The sequence below is a fragment of the Pogoniulus pusillus genome, chromosome 1 (assembly GCF_015220805.1).
Source record: "Pogoniulus pusillus isolate bPogPus1 chromosome 1, bPogPus1.pri, whole genome shotgun sequence".
NCBI classification, from domain to species: Eukaryota; Metazoa; Chordata; class Aves; order Piciformes; family Lybiidae; genus Pogoniulus; species Pogoniulus pusillus.
The window spans coordinates 47,160,202-47,177,824 of NC_087264.1; the positions used below are offsets into that span (position 1 = coordinate 47,160,202).

General features: G+C 40.0%; 1 protein-coding gene across 1 annotated transcript in view; it reads right to left on the reverse strand.

Annotated features, from left to right (window-relative positions):
* Positions 1 to 17,623, reverse strand: part of PTPN21 (protein tyrosine phosphatase non-receptor type 21) — a 48,238-nt gene that overhangs the window by 13,034 nt on the left and 17,581 nt on the right. The window contains exons 4-13 of the mRNA XM_064151332.1: positions 16,901 to 16,998; positions 14,112 to 14,179; positions 13,610 to 13,680; positions 11,925 to 12,012; positions 11,626 to 11,714; positions 9,952 to 10,039; positions 9,330 to 9,409; positions 7,401 to 7,461; positions 6,813 to 6,897; positions 1,536 to 3,001 (exon numbers count right to left, since the gene is read on the reverse strand). Of these exons, the coding sequence (XP_064007402.1) occupies positions 1,536 to 3,001; positions 6,813 to 6,897; positions 7,401 to 7,461; positions 9,330 to 9,409; positions 9,952 to 10,039; positions 11,626 to 11,714; positions 11,925 to 12,012; positions 13,610 to 13,680; positions 14,112 to 14,179; positions 16,901 to 16,998 (2,194 nt within the window). The remainder of the gene's footprint in view (positions 1 to 1,535; positions 3,002 to 6,812; positions 6,898 to 7,400; positions 7,462 to 9,329; positions 9,410 to 9,951; positions 10,040 to 11,625; positions 11,715 to 11,924; positions 12,013 to 13,609; positions 13,681 to 14,111; positions 14,180 to 16,900; positions 16,999 to 17,623) is intronic.

A 17,623-nucleotide genomic window follows, 5' to 3' on the forward strand; every position in this document is an offset into this window, starting at 1 on the left:
ATATGAAGCTGATGAAGGTACATTTCACTGCAATCAACTCCACCCATAGCGAGACAAAAATGTGTGAAAGCAGTAATTAGAGGCAGGTTTCGCATAGGTTAGCTTTTGCAGCATCATCTGTGTACTGTGTCCAGTTCTGGGCCCCTCAATTCAAGAGAGATGTTGAGGTGCTGGAAAGTGTCCAGAGAAGGGCAACAAAGCTGGTGAGGGGCCTGGAACACAAACCCTATGAGGAGAGGCTGAGGGAGCTGGGGTTGTTTAGCTTAAAGAAGAGGAGGCTCAGGGGTGACCTCATTGCTGTCTACAACTACCTGAAGGGACATTGTAGACAGGTGGGGGGTGGCCTCTTCTCCCAGGCAACCAGCAATAGAACAAGAGGACACGTTGTGCCAGGGGAAGTATAGGCTGGATGTTAGGAGGAAGTTCTTCCCAGAGAGAGTGATTGGCATTGGAATGGGCTGCCCAGGGAGGTGGTGGAGGCACCATCCCCGGAGGTGTTGAAGAAAAGACTGGCTGAGGCACTTAGTGCCATGGTCTGGTTGACTGGTTAGGGCTAGGTGATAGGTTGGACTGGATGATCTTGGAGGTCTCTTCCAACCTAGTTGATTCTATGATATGTAACAGTTACCACAGCAGCAGTCACACGATAGTTCCACTGCAGCCCAGCTTGTCCAGAAAACTATCTGAAGCTAACTCTGGCAGGTAAAGTTAACAACAAATAATTCTGAAATACAAAACATGCATCTAAAATATGCCACAGACTACAGAAATCTGAACAAAGGTTTAAAGCAAAATGAGTGGTAAGGACTGCCAATGAAATTGTACACTCCCACACAGCCCATGTTTTTATGAGGTGGGAATTACAGGGAAGGTGAAACTTGCAGTTGCTCACTATTTATGGCTTCTGTAAGACTGGAGTAGGAGAAAGAAACATAGCCAGTAAGAAATACCTTAAGTGGGTTAAAACCAGCTTGAAGAGAAAGCAAAAGGGAAAGGATATGAAACGAGAATGGGAGGAGGAAAGAAGTGAATGCAAGGGAAGAATTTATTGCCTAATGCATCAGGTCCCCTCTTCCATCAGAAAAAGAAAGAAAACAGATTTCAAAAAGTACATATTCAGCTGTACCTGATTTTTCAGTGAAAAGAATGTAAGAAAGCTCTAGTGGAATGGAAAGAGCTGTGTCTGTTCCAGATAAGAACAGCTAGGGGAGAATTTGGGACTGAGAAATTACTTCAAATTAGCTCAATCTACAGTTGCAAACTAGATTACGAAGTGGAGGGAGGTAGCAAAGCTGGATTTGTGAGGGAAGACAACGCAAGCAGAACTCACACACAGCAGAGTAGATAAAAGACAGCTAAACAAAGCTGATCAGGGAAAAACAGACAAATAAGGGTCAAGTTTAGTATAGCCTTTAAATTACATATTTTAAAAGCACTGATTAAAAGTTCATGAAAAAACCTCAAGCTTGAAACAGAAAACCCACAGAACTCCCATGAAAAAACAACCCAAACCAAGAGTAATAGTATCCACTTACACCTAGCGGGGGAAGGCCTTCCACAATATTCTTCTTCCCAGACAAAAGATCAGACACAGGTCTCTTCTTTATTGAATCTTTCCTTACTCTGTATCTCCCTGATGTTGTAAGATCAGATTCTGACATTGATGGAGTAAGCAGTCCTTCTCCTCTTCTCTGTACCTGGCTTTCTACTAGTAAATGAACAGGGTTCAAATCTTTCATTCTTTTTTCCGTCTCTGTAATATGTAATTTAGGCTCAAGAATATGTAAAGGGCCAGCAGGTGAAGCAACAGAGCTGTAAGGGTAGTTCAGTACTGAATTGTGAGAATAACCACCCATAACAGATGAAAGTTGGGATTGATCTTCAGGGAGAGGAGAAAGACTTGTACTAGCCTTGCTTTCTTCTTCAAATTCTTCTTCTTCCTCACTACTGTGAATCAGCATAGTGGCATCTGAAAGGGTTTTCTTGTGATCACAGTTCACACTTCCTTCCTGCTCACTTTCTTTTTGCTTTGTTCTCTCCATAAGAATGGCAGGTTGTGATCCTTCCGAGATAATTCTTGGAAGAGCCACATCTGCTGCAGAAGCTGACATGGTCCTTTCTTTAATTCTTATTCCTTCGAAGCTGGGTGTTAGGCCTGCTATTTCAATGCTGTTCCTCTTCTGCAGCTGAGCATGGCGTGCTGATGTTAGAGGTTCACTGACTTCCTGAAGAGAATGAGCCACTGGCAGGCTGTCTTCCTGAAACGTCTGGACAGAATGGTGCACTCGCCTCGTGATAAGATCTGGATTGCTGCTGCTAATGTAGATGTGTCGGGAAAGGTCTGGAGTACTATTTGCAGGTCTTGGGTATGGATATGGGGGAGGTGGTCGATAGACTTGAGTTTTCATTATATTAGGTGCTGGATAGTCCTGAGCCTGGAGCTGCACATTTGTCAACTCAGGCACACTGACCGCCCCAACAACGGGGCGCTTTTCAGCAGGATATGGGTAGGGGGATTGGCTGTGAAAGCTGTAGTTCAGGTTAAAGGGGTAATGGTTAGATTGCGGGGAAGCCAAGTGAGCATGTTCACGTATTTCAGGCTGGCTGTAAACTAAGGCATCAGGCCTGCTGTAAGCATACGAATTGCTGATATTGAGATTTCTCATTGAATGACTCTGCCTGTCTGTGTGCACCATTCCCCTGTTGAGCTGTCTCATGACGGTTTCATAGTCTGGCGTCGGGCGATATGAAGGTGGTATTAGTGCACTATGTCTATGGGATGGGACATAATCAGTTCTGAGGACATCACTTCCAGTAATGCTTGGGTTAGAGGACATGGGGGACGGCTGCAAATAATGCTGTGGATTGTTCAGGGAGTTTGTGCTGTGTGCGCTATAGACACTACCATTGCGGATCCGACCACTGTAGTCATGAGGGGCTCTATCCAAGCTAGTCTGAGAATGACAGTAGTATCCATTCTGATTGTTCACAAAGAGGTTATCTGAAAGTAAAGTTTAAGAACAATCTTTAGTTAGATATGTCTTTCTTTCATGTCTTGGACATAATGTTTGATATCTTGAAAATCTCAGTTGCTCTTTACCATGTATTTAAATGGGAAGGAAATAAAAATAATGAAAATAAAACTAAGCATAACAACATAGATAACAACACCCCAGCTTTGTTGTAGTTGATACCTATGGTACATACAGCAGAATAACCCATTATGTTCACTTAGATGATGCAAACTCCTATTGGAAAATGTTGTCTCAGTTTAAGAAAGATTTTCTTCCCTTTAGGACAGGTTTGGTAAATTTCAGCCCAAGTAAATATCCTTATCAGCCTTAAATCACACAAACTGAAAGGGTTTGCACTAATGAAATCAGTTCAAAGAGCAAGAAAGAAAGAAACAAACAAAAAGCATCAAGACTCTAGACTCCCACTACAACCAAGAAAAAAAACACCAACCTTGACTTTTTTCCTCCTAGTACCAGAAGACCTTAAAAAAACCCAAACCCATAACAACAAAAACCCCACAAGTTAACTTTTCTCCAGAAGTTTTTGAGACACTATATACTGTTTGACCATTAACGTACACCTGCTCCAATGGGTACAGAAAATGATCTGTTAGATATCTAATACACATTTAATAACTTAGCCATTAATGTACTCCAGAAGAGAAGAACATAGTCACTGCTTTAGATGTCTTTCACGATTTAAACGTTGCACATTCACCAAAATAATTGCCTCACTTAATGAATTTGCTGACAATCAAACAGCCTCCTTTGTGAAAAACCTGATCAAAACCAAGGCAAGTTGCAAAAACAGTTGCAAGCATCCAGTTGTACTTCCAACACTATGCTGAAAAGAATTCAGTTGAATTTTGAATTTATCTATCAGTTACCTTCATGAATACTTGTCTAACTCTATTTAGATATAAAATGTGATTACTCCCTTATCAGTGAGTTGCTGAGAGTATTTTTTTAATCCATCTGCCTTGTAGCATTAGAAGGTCCCTAACAAAACTGAGGCAACTTTGCATAAGATATGATTAAGCCTTCAGGGCAGCAGTTTTGTTAATTACAATCACAGAATCAACCAGGTTGGAAGAGACCTCCAAGATCATCCAGTCCAACCTTGCATCCAGCCCTATCCAGTCAACCAGACCATGGCACTAAGTGCCTCATCCAGTCTTTTCTTCAACACCTCCGGGGACGGTGCCTCCACCACCTCCCTGGGCAGCCCATTCCAATGCCAATCACTCTCTCTGACAACAACTTCCTCCTAACATCCAGTCTATACTTCCCCTGGCACAACTTGAGACTGTGTCCCCTTGTTCTATTGCTGGTTGCCTGACAGAAGAGGCCACCCCCCACCTGGCTACAATGTCCCTTCAGGTAGTTGTAAACAGCAATGAGGTCACCCCTGAGCCTCCTCTTCTCCAGGCTGCACACCCCCAGCTCCCTCAGCCTCTCCTCATAGGGTTTGTGTTCCAGGCCCCTCACCAGCTTTGTCGCCCTTCTCTGGACACTTTCCAGCACCTCAACATCTCTCTTGAATTGAGGAGCCCAGAACTGGACACAGCACTCAAGGTGTGGCCTGACCAGTGTTGAGTACAGGGGCAGAATAACCTCCCTTGTCCTACTGGCCACACTGTTCCTGGTGCAGGCCAGGATACCATTGGCTCTCTTGGCCACCTGGACACACTGCTGATAAAATTAAAAAAAAAAAAAAGGGAGAGAAAGCAGCTGTGACTCTACTGTAACCCACTTAGATTAGGAGTCTACATTCCTTGAGAATTCTATTTTTTAGTTGCTTAGAAGGTTTTTTCTTTTTTTTTCTCCCATTTCTGTACCTTGCAGACTTCCTTAGCCCTTGAATTCACCACCACCCTGTAAGTCCAGTGAACTCTGAAACTTCTCTCTTGTGGCACCCTGTCATTATTTTTTTTCAATTTATTTTTTAGTTATCTGAATTGTTGGAGGGCTCTCTTGATCTTTATAACTAGTAAAATCAGTGTTGAGAAGGCTGCCACAATGCCCTAACATACTGGGTTCAGTACCTGAACCACAAAAAAAATGGTCAGCTTAAACTCACAGTCCATAGTTGCTGTATACGCCATTATTAACTAACTCTGCTCATATCCCATAGGAGTGCATATGAAGGAGAAGCAGCTGAGAATTGTGATTGTTTAGTCTGGAGAAAAGACCTTGGCTAAAAGACCTTATTGCTCTCTACAAGTACCTGAAAAGAGGGTGTTACAAGATGCATGTGGGTCTCTTCTTCCAAGTAACAAGCAATAGGACAAGAGAAAATGGCCTCAGATTACACCAGGGAAGATTTCAATTGGACATTAAGAAAAATCTCTTTATCAGAAGGGTTGTCAAGCATTGGAACAGATTACCCAGGGAAGAGGTGAAGTCACTAGCCTTGAAGGTATTTAAAACTCATGTAGATGTGGTGCTTCAGTACATGATTTAGTGGTGGACTTGACAGTGCTATGTTAATGGTTGGACTTGGTGATCTTAAAGCTCTTTATCAACTTAAGTTATTCTGACATCACCAACCCAGAGTTGTGAGAAACATTCAACACTGTACTGCACAACAAAAAGGGCATTAACTGGCTGATCACACTCAGAGCTCTCATCAATGGCTTGATGTTCAAGTGCAGACCAGCAATGAGTGTTATTCCTTAGGGGTCAGTATTGGTACTGTTTATCATTTTGTTGGTGATATGGACAGTGCAATTGTGTGCACCCTCAGCAAGACTGCTACACCATTACAACTCGTGTGATGTCACCAGCATGCTGGAGGGAAGGGATGCTATTCAGAAGGATCTTGACAGGCTTGAGAGTTGGGCCTGTGCAAACCTCATGAAGTTCAAAAAGGCCAATTGCAAGGTCCTGCGCCTGGGTCCAAGCAATCCAAGCACAAATACAGCCTGGGAAATGAGTGGATTGAGAGCAGCCCTGTGGAGACGGACTTGGGAGGTGTTGAATAAAAAACTGAGTTTGAACCAGCAGTGTGCACTCACTGCCCAGAAAGCAAATCACATCCTGGGCTGCATCAAGAGAAGTATGGCTGGCAGGTTGAGGGGATTGGTTCTTTCCCTCTACTCTTCTCGTGAGACTCCACCTGGAGGCACAATGTCGACCTCTGGGATCCTGAGCAGCATAGAGCTGCTCAAGTGGGTCCAGAGGAGGGCCACAAAGATGATCAGAGATCTGGAGAACCTCCCCTGTGAGAATAGGCTGAGAGAGTTGGGGTTGTTCAGGCAGGAGGAGAGAAAGTTCCAGGGAGATTTTAAAGTGGACTTTCAGTATTAAAGGGACCTACAGGAAAGATGGGGAGGGACTCTTCATCAGAATGTAGCGCTAGAACAAGATGTAGTGGTTTGAAACTGAAAGAGAGGATATTTAGATTGGATACTAGGAAGAAATCCCTTTCTGTGAGGATACTGAGACACTGGAACAGGTTGGCCTAGAGAACTTATGGATACTCCCTTCCTGGAAGTATTCAAGGCCAGGTTGGATAGGGCTTTGAGCACTCTGATCTAACAGAAAGTGTCCCAGCCCATAGCTGGGAGACTGGAACTAGATGATCTTGAAGGTTCCTTCCAACCCAAATCATTCCATGATTCTACTTCACAATAGCCTATATGCCTAGAGAAGTTGCAAGCACTTCAATGAGTGTTGTAATACAAACCTACCCTATGTTCACCCTATGAATGCACTCAGCTCTTGATAATGCAGATGTCAATCACAGATTTTACCTTCTAAAGCTGTGCAGTGTGTCCTTGGATTTAATGAACTTACCTTGGGAGGATGCATAGGGTTCAGTATAATGACCATTGTAATGCAGCTGAGGTGGTGGAGGCATCATATAAGGCTGAGGTTTGGGCTAAAAAAAATGTAAGCATCTTATTGTTAGTTAAAGATTCATGATTTAATGTAAAAATAAGTCAACTTTTTTTTTAATAAATCAGCATGTGTTTTATATATATTTAGTCTTAAACCATCTCTAAATCTGCAGTATAGGCTTCTCCTGTGAGGACAAGTAAGAATTAATTTAAAAAACCCTAAAAGTTAAAAAAATCCCACAAACCACAAATCCAAGACTCTCTTACCATCTGACATCCAGGACAGTCTCCTAGATTAGTCTCCTAGAGACAGAGCAATACAACTAGAAATAGAAGTGTTCAAAATGTGCTTCAACACAATTATTTTGGTTCCATTATTCAGATACTACATAGCAGTTTTCTCTACAAGTCATAAACAGTTCCTCACATACTAGACTCATCTTTTACACAGCTCATTTTATTTCACTGAATGAAACTACTGTCTGAAACTAGTGTCAACTTAAATCCATAAAAATGCAACTATAAAACTATTTGCTCTCCTTACCATAGACATCCTGGATGAAGACCGCCTTCTGACAGGATTCACTGTAACAGGTTGTGTTTGCCTACAGAAGAAATTTTATGGTGAGAAATTATTCTTAATGCCATCATGACCTATTTCAAACCTCAGATCATGCTCCAAGTTCAGTTTAAAATCACTTTACATTTCCTGGAGCCATGCCCTGTGTGAAATAGTCTTACCCAAAGGAAAGAGTTCTATGGATAAGCCACCATCACAAACAGTATAAGCAGAATCACAACACCAGGATAAAAAAACACTTGTTTCTTTCTTTGCTTCTTTTCTATCAATCATAAAAAGGAGACATCCCTGAAGCAGTGCAGCCAGGCAGAAAAAGCAAGAGAGTTGCTGGAGACTAGTTCAAAACTGGAACCCTTTATAAATTCTCACACTGTAAGTTATCTGTTCTACACAACCAGACATATAATTATTAGCAGAATGTAATGTTCCAGATGTTACAGGAACTGGGAAGTGTGACTATACTGTATTTGCATTTATATGTTCCACTATTCAAGCAAACAGTCATAGATTTTCATAATTTCTGTCTTGGGTTGTCTCCAAGATGTGAGGTTCAGAAAACTTAAGCTCTTTTTTTCCCACCCTACACTGCACACATACTCTGCATCTTGCAGAGGTCAAGACAGGTCAAGATAGCAGAATAATACAAATGCAGAAAGTGCCAGATTTCAGGAAAAAAGATGACTTTTCAGCTCACCCTTTGGGAAGTGAAGGACGAGAAAGGATTGGAAAGCGTGGAAGGGAAAGAATGAGGGAAGATTTCTGAAAGCCCTCCTCAGGTGGAGAGTCCAGGGAATCTCTAGAGACAAGGTATGTGCAGATTAAAAGAAAACCTGAATGTAATACAGGCATGCATAAGACAGTTTTCAGGAGCAGATGACAGGGAACCTTAAGTGACTTTACCTCTTAAGAAAACCATGTTGTGGTGAAGAGGTTAAAATAAGTAGTCCTAGAGACTGATATTCATTATAAAACTATAAAACTGACTCAAGTCTCACAAATGCACTACTTCAAGCAGTATTTCTTATCCACCCTCAAAAGGCTGCCAGGTTTACAAATTTTTATAAGGTCTAAACTATTCCAAATCAATCTTACTCTTATAAAATAACTTAGCATTAAACACACTAGCAACTCCTCTGTGGTACAAAATATTCCATTACCTTTCCACTAGCCTCAGCAAATTTTGGACCAATCTCTCCACAGATGTCTTCCATGCACAAAGAAGAGGAATTAAAAATTTAGGACTCAACTTTTTTTTATGACAGACTATCTACTGAGTTTGTTTTTCTATTCTTTCACTGAAGTAACTCACAACTGAGGAAAGCTGTAGAAGTGGAGTATCTAGTCCCCCGTTTACAAGTTGGAGATCAGCCCATTTAAATTTAATTTGAAGAATTGTATTAAATTTACTTTGCATTGGTGCTACTTGAGCTACACAGATTCCACGGATATCCAAACGACCACATACCTCTCACTTGTCAATCCAGCACATTTCAGGAGTGCTTCACATACACTTCCCGCCCTTTTAAAGGCTTCTAGAGTGTCCTTTAAGAGCAGTTCATGCAAGCCCAGGGCAAAATCCCAATGATTCTAGTAGCTCACAAACATTCTAGTAATAGCAGCCCCTAAAGTCGGTCACAGCACTGAAATCAAGCAGCAGGAACCAAACACTATTACTTTTGGTAAGCTTTCAGTGTTTAATATTGTCCACTGTTATTAAGTAGAAGGTATTTGAGGAACTGGTGATAAGTATTTTCTCACAAAAGATTACTAAAAACCCTCCCAAATGATTAATTACTACCAGCTAAAAAGGACAAGAAAGACATTACAATTCTAAAATATTTCTCTTCCCAATGGAAGCTCCAAAGGCACCAAGAGTTCCAATAATGTACTTACAGGCTGCATTTATTTAGTCTGTAAAATTTGTGTCTAGCCACGCACATCCTCCACACATATTTTGCTGTTTCCATGTCTTCCTGAAAAAAAAATTGCATATTAGGCCAAATATGCATACCCTTCATCTGCTTTCAGAAAAGCCACTGAATTTTTTAAGATCACTGACCAATTCATTTTGAAGTAACCTCATTGCTGTCACCAGTACTTTCTGGGCATGAACACAAACTCTAGCCTAATAATGTTGTTACTATTGACAAAGGCAACTGATAGATGCTACATAACATTAATTCTGCAAAGAACACTGCAGCTCATTCCAGCAAAGCTCTAAGACCATGTTTATCTTTAAATACCACAGATTTACAAATAAGAATAACATGCTAGAAGTTCTACTGGAATGGATGAAAATGTTTATGACCACCTGAAAACAAGTTTGTCTACATACTCAAAGAAAAAGCCAGATTTTTAATGTCTTCCTATGGAAAGCTAGCCAGAGACAGTTTTGACTCATACAGTTCAAAGTTGTTAAATATGTGAAAAGTAAGTTTCATCCTTAGAGTTAAATTAGCAGTCTTAGTTTCTAGTTGATACCTTAATGGGAAAAAAAAGGTAAAAATCTACTTACAGTTTGGAATTGGATTGTCTCTTCTTTGTTCGCCAGCTCCAACGCAAAGAAGGATTTATTGTGAGACATGTTGGCAATATCATGCCATCTGGAGGTAAAAGAGAGAGAACAAGCTCTGATTTTCAAACCACAGAAAACACAACTGGAAAAAGAGAACCATTACCAGAAATATGGATAAAGAATTGCACACAAATAAAAAGTTCATAAATCTGTCTAAACAAGTTGCAGACCATCACTACTATAACCATCAAAAGGTTGCTGAAAGCAAAATTTGTAACTGACTCTCTTCAGCATGTGCAAAATATATAATTATATGTGCATGAGTTGTCTTGCCTTCCACCTGAAATTGTTTCAGGGTTCTTTTTAAATAAAAAACTAATTTTAAAAATATCAAATTAGATAAATTTGGTCATCAATAAATAATAATGTCCTAATTGCTTCAAAGCAAACCATACAGTCAAGGAAAAAAAAAACAACAAACCAACCTACATTAAACCAAGCCATTAAGGCATTTAGACATGGAATCATAGAATCACAGAATCAACCAGGTTGGAAAAGAGCTCCAAGATCATCCAGTCCAACCTAGCAACCAGCCCTAGCCAGTCAACTAGACCATGGCACTAAGTGCCTCATTCAGGCTTTGCTTGAACACCTCCAGGGATGGTGACTCCACCACCTCCCTGTGCAGCCTATTCCAGTGGCAAATCACTCTCTCTGGGAAGAACTTCCTCCTAACATCCAGCCTATACTTGAGACTGTGTCCTCTTGTTCTACTGCTGGTTGCCTGGGAGAAGAGACCAACCCCCACCTGGCTATATTTCTATCCTTATTTTCTAGAACTCCTATATTTTGACAGAAAAGGTTAGACTGCAAAAAATACCATATCATACATTTATCCAACCTCCTTTTAAATATAAATGCAGTTCAAATCATTAGACTTCTGTCAGTGTAAACAAAGCCTATATCATTGATTTTTTAAAAGAGTATTCTACAGTGCATAGAGGGGAAAAAACCCATGATGTACACACAGGACTCTCTCTCAAGACATTTGTATGGCTTCCATTTTCATTATGTACGTGTGGTTGACAGCATTTTCTACAGCTATGCACGAGGCAGAGAAACATGAACATCCCCATTTTTATGTCATATTTATTTAAGGCCTTGATTCACAGGCACTTATAGAAACAATCATAAAATTACTTAAAACAATCTGAAGCCTTTGTAAATTTTATTAGTGGACCATTTATGCTTTTTTGCCACCCAAGCACCACGATGTATCTCTCCCCAGCAGAACTGCCCATAGCTATATAACAAATAAGCAACTGAGCAGAAAACTGGATCATGAAATTGGGTATGAATACTTTCTGATGCTCCCCAATGTGCATTTTTTCCCTTATGTTTACACAGACATCACATAAAGAATTCTTTGGAAGCTTGGGTGAAACACGTGGACAAAGCTTTATTCCTCTGGCCTAAGTGCTTCTGAAGTTAGACAGCAGAGTCATTGTTGCCCCATACTACCAGAAAGCAGAGCAGGGCACTTTCTACTACTCTACACAATTGAAAGAAACTGGACATCAGCTCTTCTATCAACAGCAAAGATACTTCTGTGAAGGTCAATCACTGCTATTGAATTTATAAATTCTATTAATGTCAATAAAGAACAATACTAACCTAAACACAACAGGAGGACGACCATTTTTGTGTTTCACAAAGATACCATCAAGACATGCTCCAATGAATATATCACTTCCTTGGCTATCCTGTAAGAAGTTGTAAGAATTATGCAAATATTAACCAAAAAAAAAAAATCTTTGAAAGTAAAGTTGCATGGGAAGCAACTTTTACAAATCTGATGGGCAAGAAAGGTGATGTGGAGTTTCATTTTTATTTATTTCTGGCAGAAAGCAATCCTTTCCACACAGGGTTAAAAAAAAAAAAGCAACCAAGACAAAGATCAAAGCCCTGTTTACCTTTGCAGGATAGGTCTCTTCACCATAGCCCTCCATTCTCTCCACTTCTTGCATATATAACATTTCAGCATCCGGAGGAGTAAGGCCTCTACAAATGAAAACAACAACAAACTAGTAACTGTCAATAAGAAAAATAATCTTTTTATTTTTCCTCTGAGACTATCAAAGCTTGAAAAGCATCCCCAAGACATCCAGGCAGTGAGCAAATCATGCTGTTTTCATCCGCACCAATGGCTGAAGTATTTGTCTCAGCCTTTACAATTTGACTCTAGTGACTTCTTTCTCTCAGGCATCTCTAGGTATAAACAGCAACACAGACCAGTTAAAATTATCATCTCTGCTGATGCAGACAATTACCACATTCTTCTTCAAGTCCAACACTGTCACCATATCTTCTCCCTTTATCAGAATGACTGTTCTGGAACAGGTGTTCAAGAACGGAATTCCTCCTACTGCAGTACACATATTTAGGATCAGTATGATTTGCCACATTTCAGGAGTCTCATTTTCTAAATGCTGACCATTTGAACTGTAATGGTTTGCAAACATAAGAAGGACAAGACCTGCATGGAAAGAGGATTTTTTATATAGGCCAACTGGCAAAGATAGTTTTCCCACAGACTTGCAGTAGTGTCACAGGGATTAAAGGCTTGTGTTTCAGTTGATCTCATAAAAGACATTGCCTCTACCTGTAAAATCACTCTTATGTCTCTTGACACTTTTCAATCATCAATCTGTTTCTTCACTTTGTTTCTAATGTCGAACAGATTGGGTTTTTTGCTGAATCTTAACCATGCTACCTTGACAGCATTAAAAAAAAAACAGATCTGATTTTTTCAAACTGTTGTTTTATAACTACATTGGAAAAAATAATCACTATTACTCACATAGTTGCATTTCATAGAATTTCATAGAATCAACCAGGTTGGAAGAGGCCTTCAAGGTCATCCAGTCCAACCTAGCACCCAGCCCTAGCCAATCAACTAGACCATGGCACTTAGGGCCTCATCCAGTCTTTTCTTGAACACCTCCAGGGACGGTGACTCCACCACCTCCCTGGGCAGCCCATTCCAATGCCAATCACTCTCTCTGTGAAGAACTTCCTCCTAACATCCAGCCTATACCTACCCCGGCACAACTTGAGACTGTGTCCCCTTGTTCTATTGCTGGTTGTCTGGAAGAAGAGACCAACCCCAACGTCCCTTCAGGTAGTAGTAGACAGCAATCATCACAGATGAACTGATGACAGACAACCTTCCTTTGTCTTGGACTACTGCATTTAGATACATTTTATATAATATCATAAGCACTCTGGCACAGTGACTGCCTCTACGTTTCTACTACCCTTTGTATCTGCCAACGTTGTTCATCAAGAAACATCCTCACTGGGGTCACAACTTCATACAAACAAGTTTCAGAAACATTATAGCAGTGAAGTTATACCATTTAATTGTGCCCTGCATTCTTAATTTTCAAGCAGAACCCTTGTATTTATTTTAGAAGTCATTCTGTTCTCTTTCCACTTGCATTCAACACTTTTTTTTTTGTATTTTTAATGCAGATTTATCAGTGAAAAAGTCCTTTAAATGAGAGGTGAAACGACTGCAGCTGTCTTCTGAGATTCCCAACCTTCTGAGCTACTGAAGCAATCAAGTCAAAATTGAGTAGTATTTTAGAAATCTTACCTGTACTTCTGATGTAGCAAGGCAACTTTCTGTGTTGCTTCTTCCAATATTTTTTCTTCCTGTAGCCAGCCCTTAAGGTAAGATGGCATTTATAAAATGAAAAACCAAAAAAAAATCTACAAAATGTAATGGTCACAGTTTCCTTACACAGCTGACCCAACCCCCCACTTTGTGCATATTACAGCATCTGAGCTTCAAGGCTAAACACTGTTTTGAAGTGGTTTTACTCACTTTCCCACTTCTATCCCAATCTTCTTTTCAATAAACCAGTAAAATTGACAATATCTTGCAATATCTTTGCCTCTTTGTAAGATAAGGTCTCATATCTCACTCCAGTCTCAAAAAAGACCTTTACTGAATTTGACAATTGAGGGATCAATAAGTTAAATGGCTCATGGAGTCTTTAATGTCTGTAATAATTATTTGCTTTTAGCAATCCAAAGAAAGGTCTAAATGTATCAGATTAAGAGTTTAAATGTATCAATTTAACATAAGTACTTACCCCTGGAAACAAAGCAAATCTCTGTAGAAAGTCCTGAGATTCATACTGATCATAGTCTCCAAAATCAGCTAAAACAAACAAACAAAAAATGTATTCAAACATTTTTTAGAAAATTACTCAATATTTGAACAGTTGCAGCAGGATCTCCAAGAAGCAAATCTCCATCCCACTGAATCATAATCTGACAGCCAAACAACAGAGCAAACCAACCAGTAATGTTTACAAAGAGGCCAACCAAAACATTTCCCATCCTTTTACATTGTTCACAAAAATTGATAACACTCCTTGTGGACAGGAAAAGAAGAAATGATAAAACAATCAAAGTATTGTTCCAACTGCCTGGGATTTTTATTTGTTTGGCTTTTAATCACATAATGGTAAAGGCTGGAAGGGGCCTCTGGAGATCAGGCCCTAAGCAGGGTCTGCTACAGCAGACTGTCTCAGAGCTTTCTCTCATCAAGTTATGAATACAGAAGCTGAAGACTCTACAACTTCTCTGGACTTGTTCCAGCACCTCACCATTCTCATGACAGATGACATGTTTACAAAAAAAGCCCTGTTTGTGCCAATTGCCTGAGAGGAGTCAGGCTCTATCTTTTTTACTCCCTCTTGTCAGATAATTAATTACTTGCAGGACATCAGACTTCTCTACCCTGCAGCTGGACTCAAACACTCTGCAGAGCAGATGGAGTGCTCTCGAGTCTTCTGCAGCTCCCTGCTCCAAAATAGACAGAAAGTGGCACCTAGAAGCCTCCTCGGACTCAGAAGCATGATCAGAAGGCACTTAACAGTTTTGATTTTATGTCATGCCAAAGGGCATTGCAAGGACTTTGTCTCATTCCCTGTTTCCAAGAGAAGAGATGTAAACCAGTCTAAATAGGCAAAGTTATGTACCAGTCTCACAAGAGAAACTGAAACAGTAGTCTGTATGGAACAGCTGCTCCCAAAAGTATAAACACAATCCCCAAGTCCACAGATCCTATTTACATTACCACAGTTTCTCACCTACAGTAATATAAATTCTGAGACATTTCAGAGCCAATTTTTATTAAGCATAACAATTAATATGGCAGATACGAGGAGAACTTGTGATGTGCTACAGCAACAAGACAGAGCAGGGTTTACAATTAGCCTATTGTAATCATTTCAAAAAACATATATTCTTGAAACCAGTTCACCTGAAATGACAAACAACTGCTTCTATTCGCTCACCAGCTAAAATTAACTAACCTATCTGGTATAAGCTACTTCAGCCAAAGAACTTCAGTTTAGAACCTGCATTGTTTTCTGATTTTTTTCACAGTGTTATCAGCACACACAGTTCCCCTCTTATGACTGGAAATGGAATGTGAAAGCTAAAAGGATAAATATTTTCTATCTGAACAGGCAATTATATTAAAAGATTTCTATAAACAACTCATTGAACAGAGAGACATTTATACTGTCTAAAGATACGAAAATAATAAAGCAAGATTTTGTCAGCTGAAGACCAATCAATCCTGTCCAGGATTAAACAGACTTACTATATTATGAAAACAAGGCTCTAACATATTATTTCCACCCCACTGATAATACATTTTCAAAAAAAACAGTCATAGTCTTCAAGGTGATTACCAATACATATAATCAAAGACAAAAAAAACCCACCATTAAATTGTATGTATTGTCAATGATTTTTAAGTCACTTTCAGTTTTGGCATATTTGCAATTGCTGTTAGATACACTGGAGTGGCACTCACCATGAAGCAAAATATAAACACACTAAACAAAGCTGCTGTCATAAACAAATATCTATTTTGAGATATTTAAGATTGGACAAGCATGGTAGAATAGAACACTAGACATGATCAGTGCACACAGATTCAGGACTGGTGGTTCTCTGATGTATACTCTATTCAATCTCATCTTGGCTAGAAAAAGTAAAGCAGAAATTTTCCTACATGTATCACATAAATGGGTCTTCAGGAGTGATCTGAACACAAGAATTATTAGCAATACAGCATATTTAATTGAAACAATCTTAGGTGTTAGGTCTACAACTACCTGAAGGGTGGTTGTGGCCAGGGGGAGGTTGCTCTCTTCTCTCAGGTGGCCAGTGCCAGAACCAGAGTACACAGCCTCAAGCTACGCCAGGGGAACTTTAGGCTTGAGGTGAGGAGAAAGTTCTTCACTGAGAGAGTCATTGGGTCACATGACACTGGAATGGGCTTTGGACACTGGAATGGGCTGCCTGGGGAGGTGGTGGAGTCACCGTCCCTGGGGCTGTTCAAGGCAAGATTGGACGTGGCACTTGGTGCCATGGTCTAGCCTTGAGCTCTGTGGTAAAGGGTTGGACTTGGTGATCTATGAGGTCTCTTTCAACCTTGGTGATACTGTGACACTGTGATATTTTGGAGAAAAAGTGGAGATACAAGTACTACTTTATATTCAAATTTGCTTATTTATTAAAATGTGCTTCTTTCTCTTGTTACCATGGCAGAATGAAGGGTCCTCTTTAACAGAAAGAGATGAAAGTTCTGTTGACTTAAGCAGATGACTAAAGCCTTTGCCCCAAAGGGAACTACGATGCCTAATTCAAACCCAGCACATTATATAGTTAGGCACACTTTTGAGGCCTGCACAGAAATACCAGCAAGTTCAGGACTACAGATATGACAACATTTGAAGGAGTAAGCCTTTCATAACTTAATGAATTGTGTCTTTGAGTGACAAATGGAAAATATGAACTAGAAAGTGTATCAAAGTTTCTGATGCTACATTAGCAGACTCACAAAAACTGCGTTACTTACCCTGGACAGCTAAACCAGCCAGATGTATTGCTTGTTCCAGCGTGCAAGGAATGTTACCCTCCAAAACATCTTTCTTTAATTGCAAATAATACTGATACCTATGTGAGAAAAAAAGAGAATGTGGACTTCTTAATTAGAAGAGACTATAGATCAATACATCTACATTTCCTATTCCCTCATTTCCTATTCCTCTCTGCACTTCCCAGTTTGTGTGGAGGGTAATCTTCCTCATCATTCAGACCCAGTATTTCACAGCCTTTGTCAAGTCCTCCCTCAGCCTTCACATGTCAATGCAGAATCAAATACTGCTACCTCCTAAAATAAAGCATCTCTACAATTTCTATCTAACACTAACAAATATTTTTGGTTTTCCCTTTGCCTTTAATATTTTCCTGGGCCATCTCTTGTACATGCAACCACTACTGGCTGTACAGTTTGTCCACAGAAAACAACTATTGAGTTGACTTCTGCCCTTTCAGCCATTCACGGAACACTCTATCCAGTGCCCAAAGCACCTCAAAACTCGAAAATGCCATTATAGTTACACAGACTTTGCCAAGAAGAGTGTCTTTCTTCTACAAGCCTGGTTTTACAACCTTCTTTACTTCTTCATATTGTATGCTAAATCTCTGGAAATACGGCTTTAATCCTGAGAACGCAGAAGTGTGTGCTGCAAATCATTCAATGATTGAAAAGGTCAGGTAAACTCCAGAGAAATTTTCC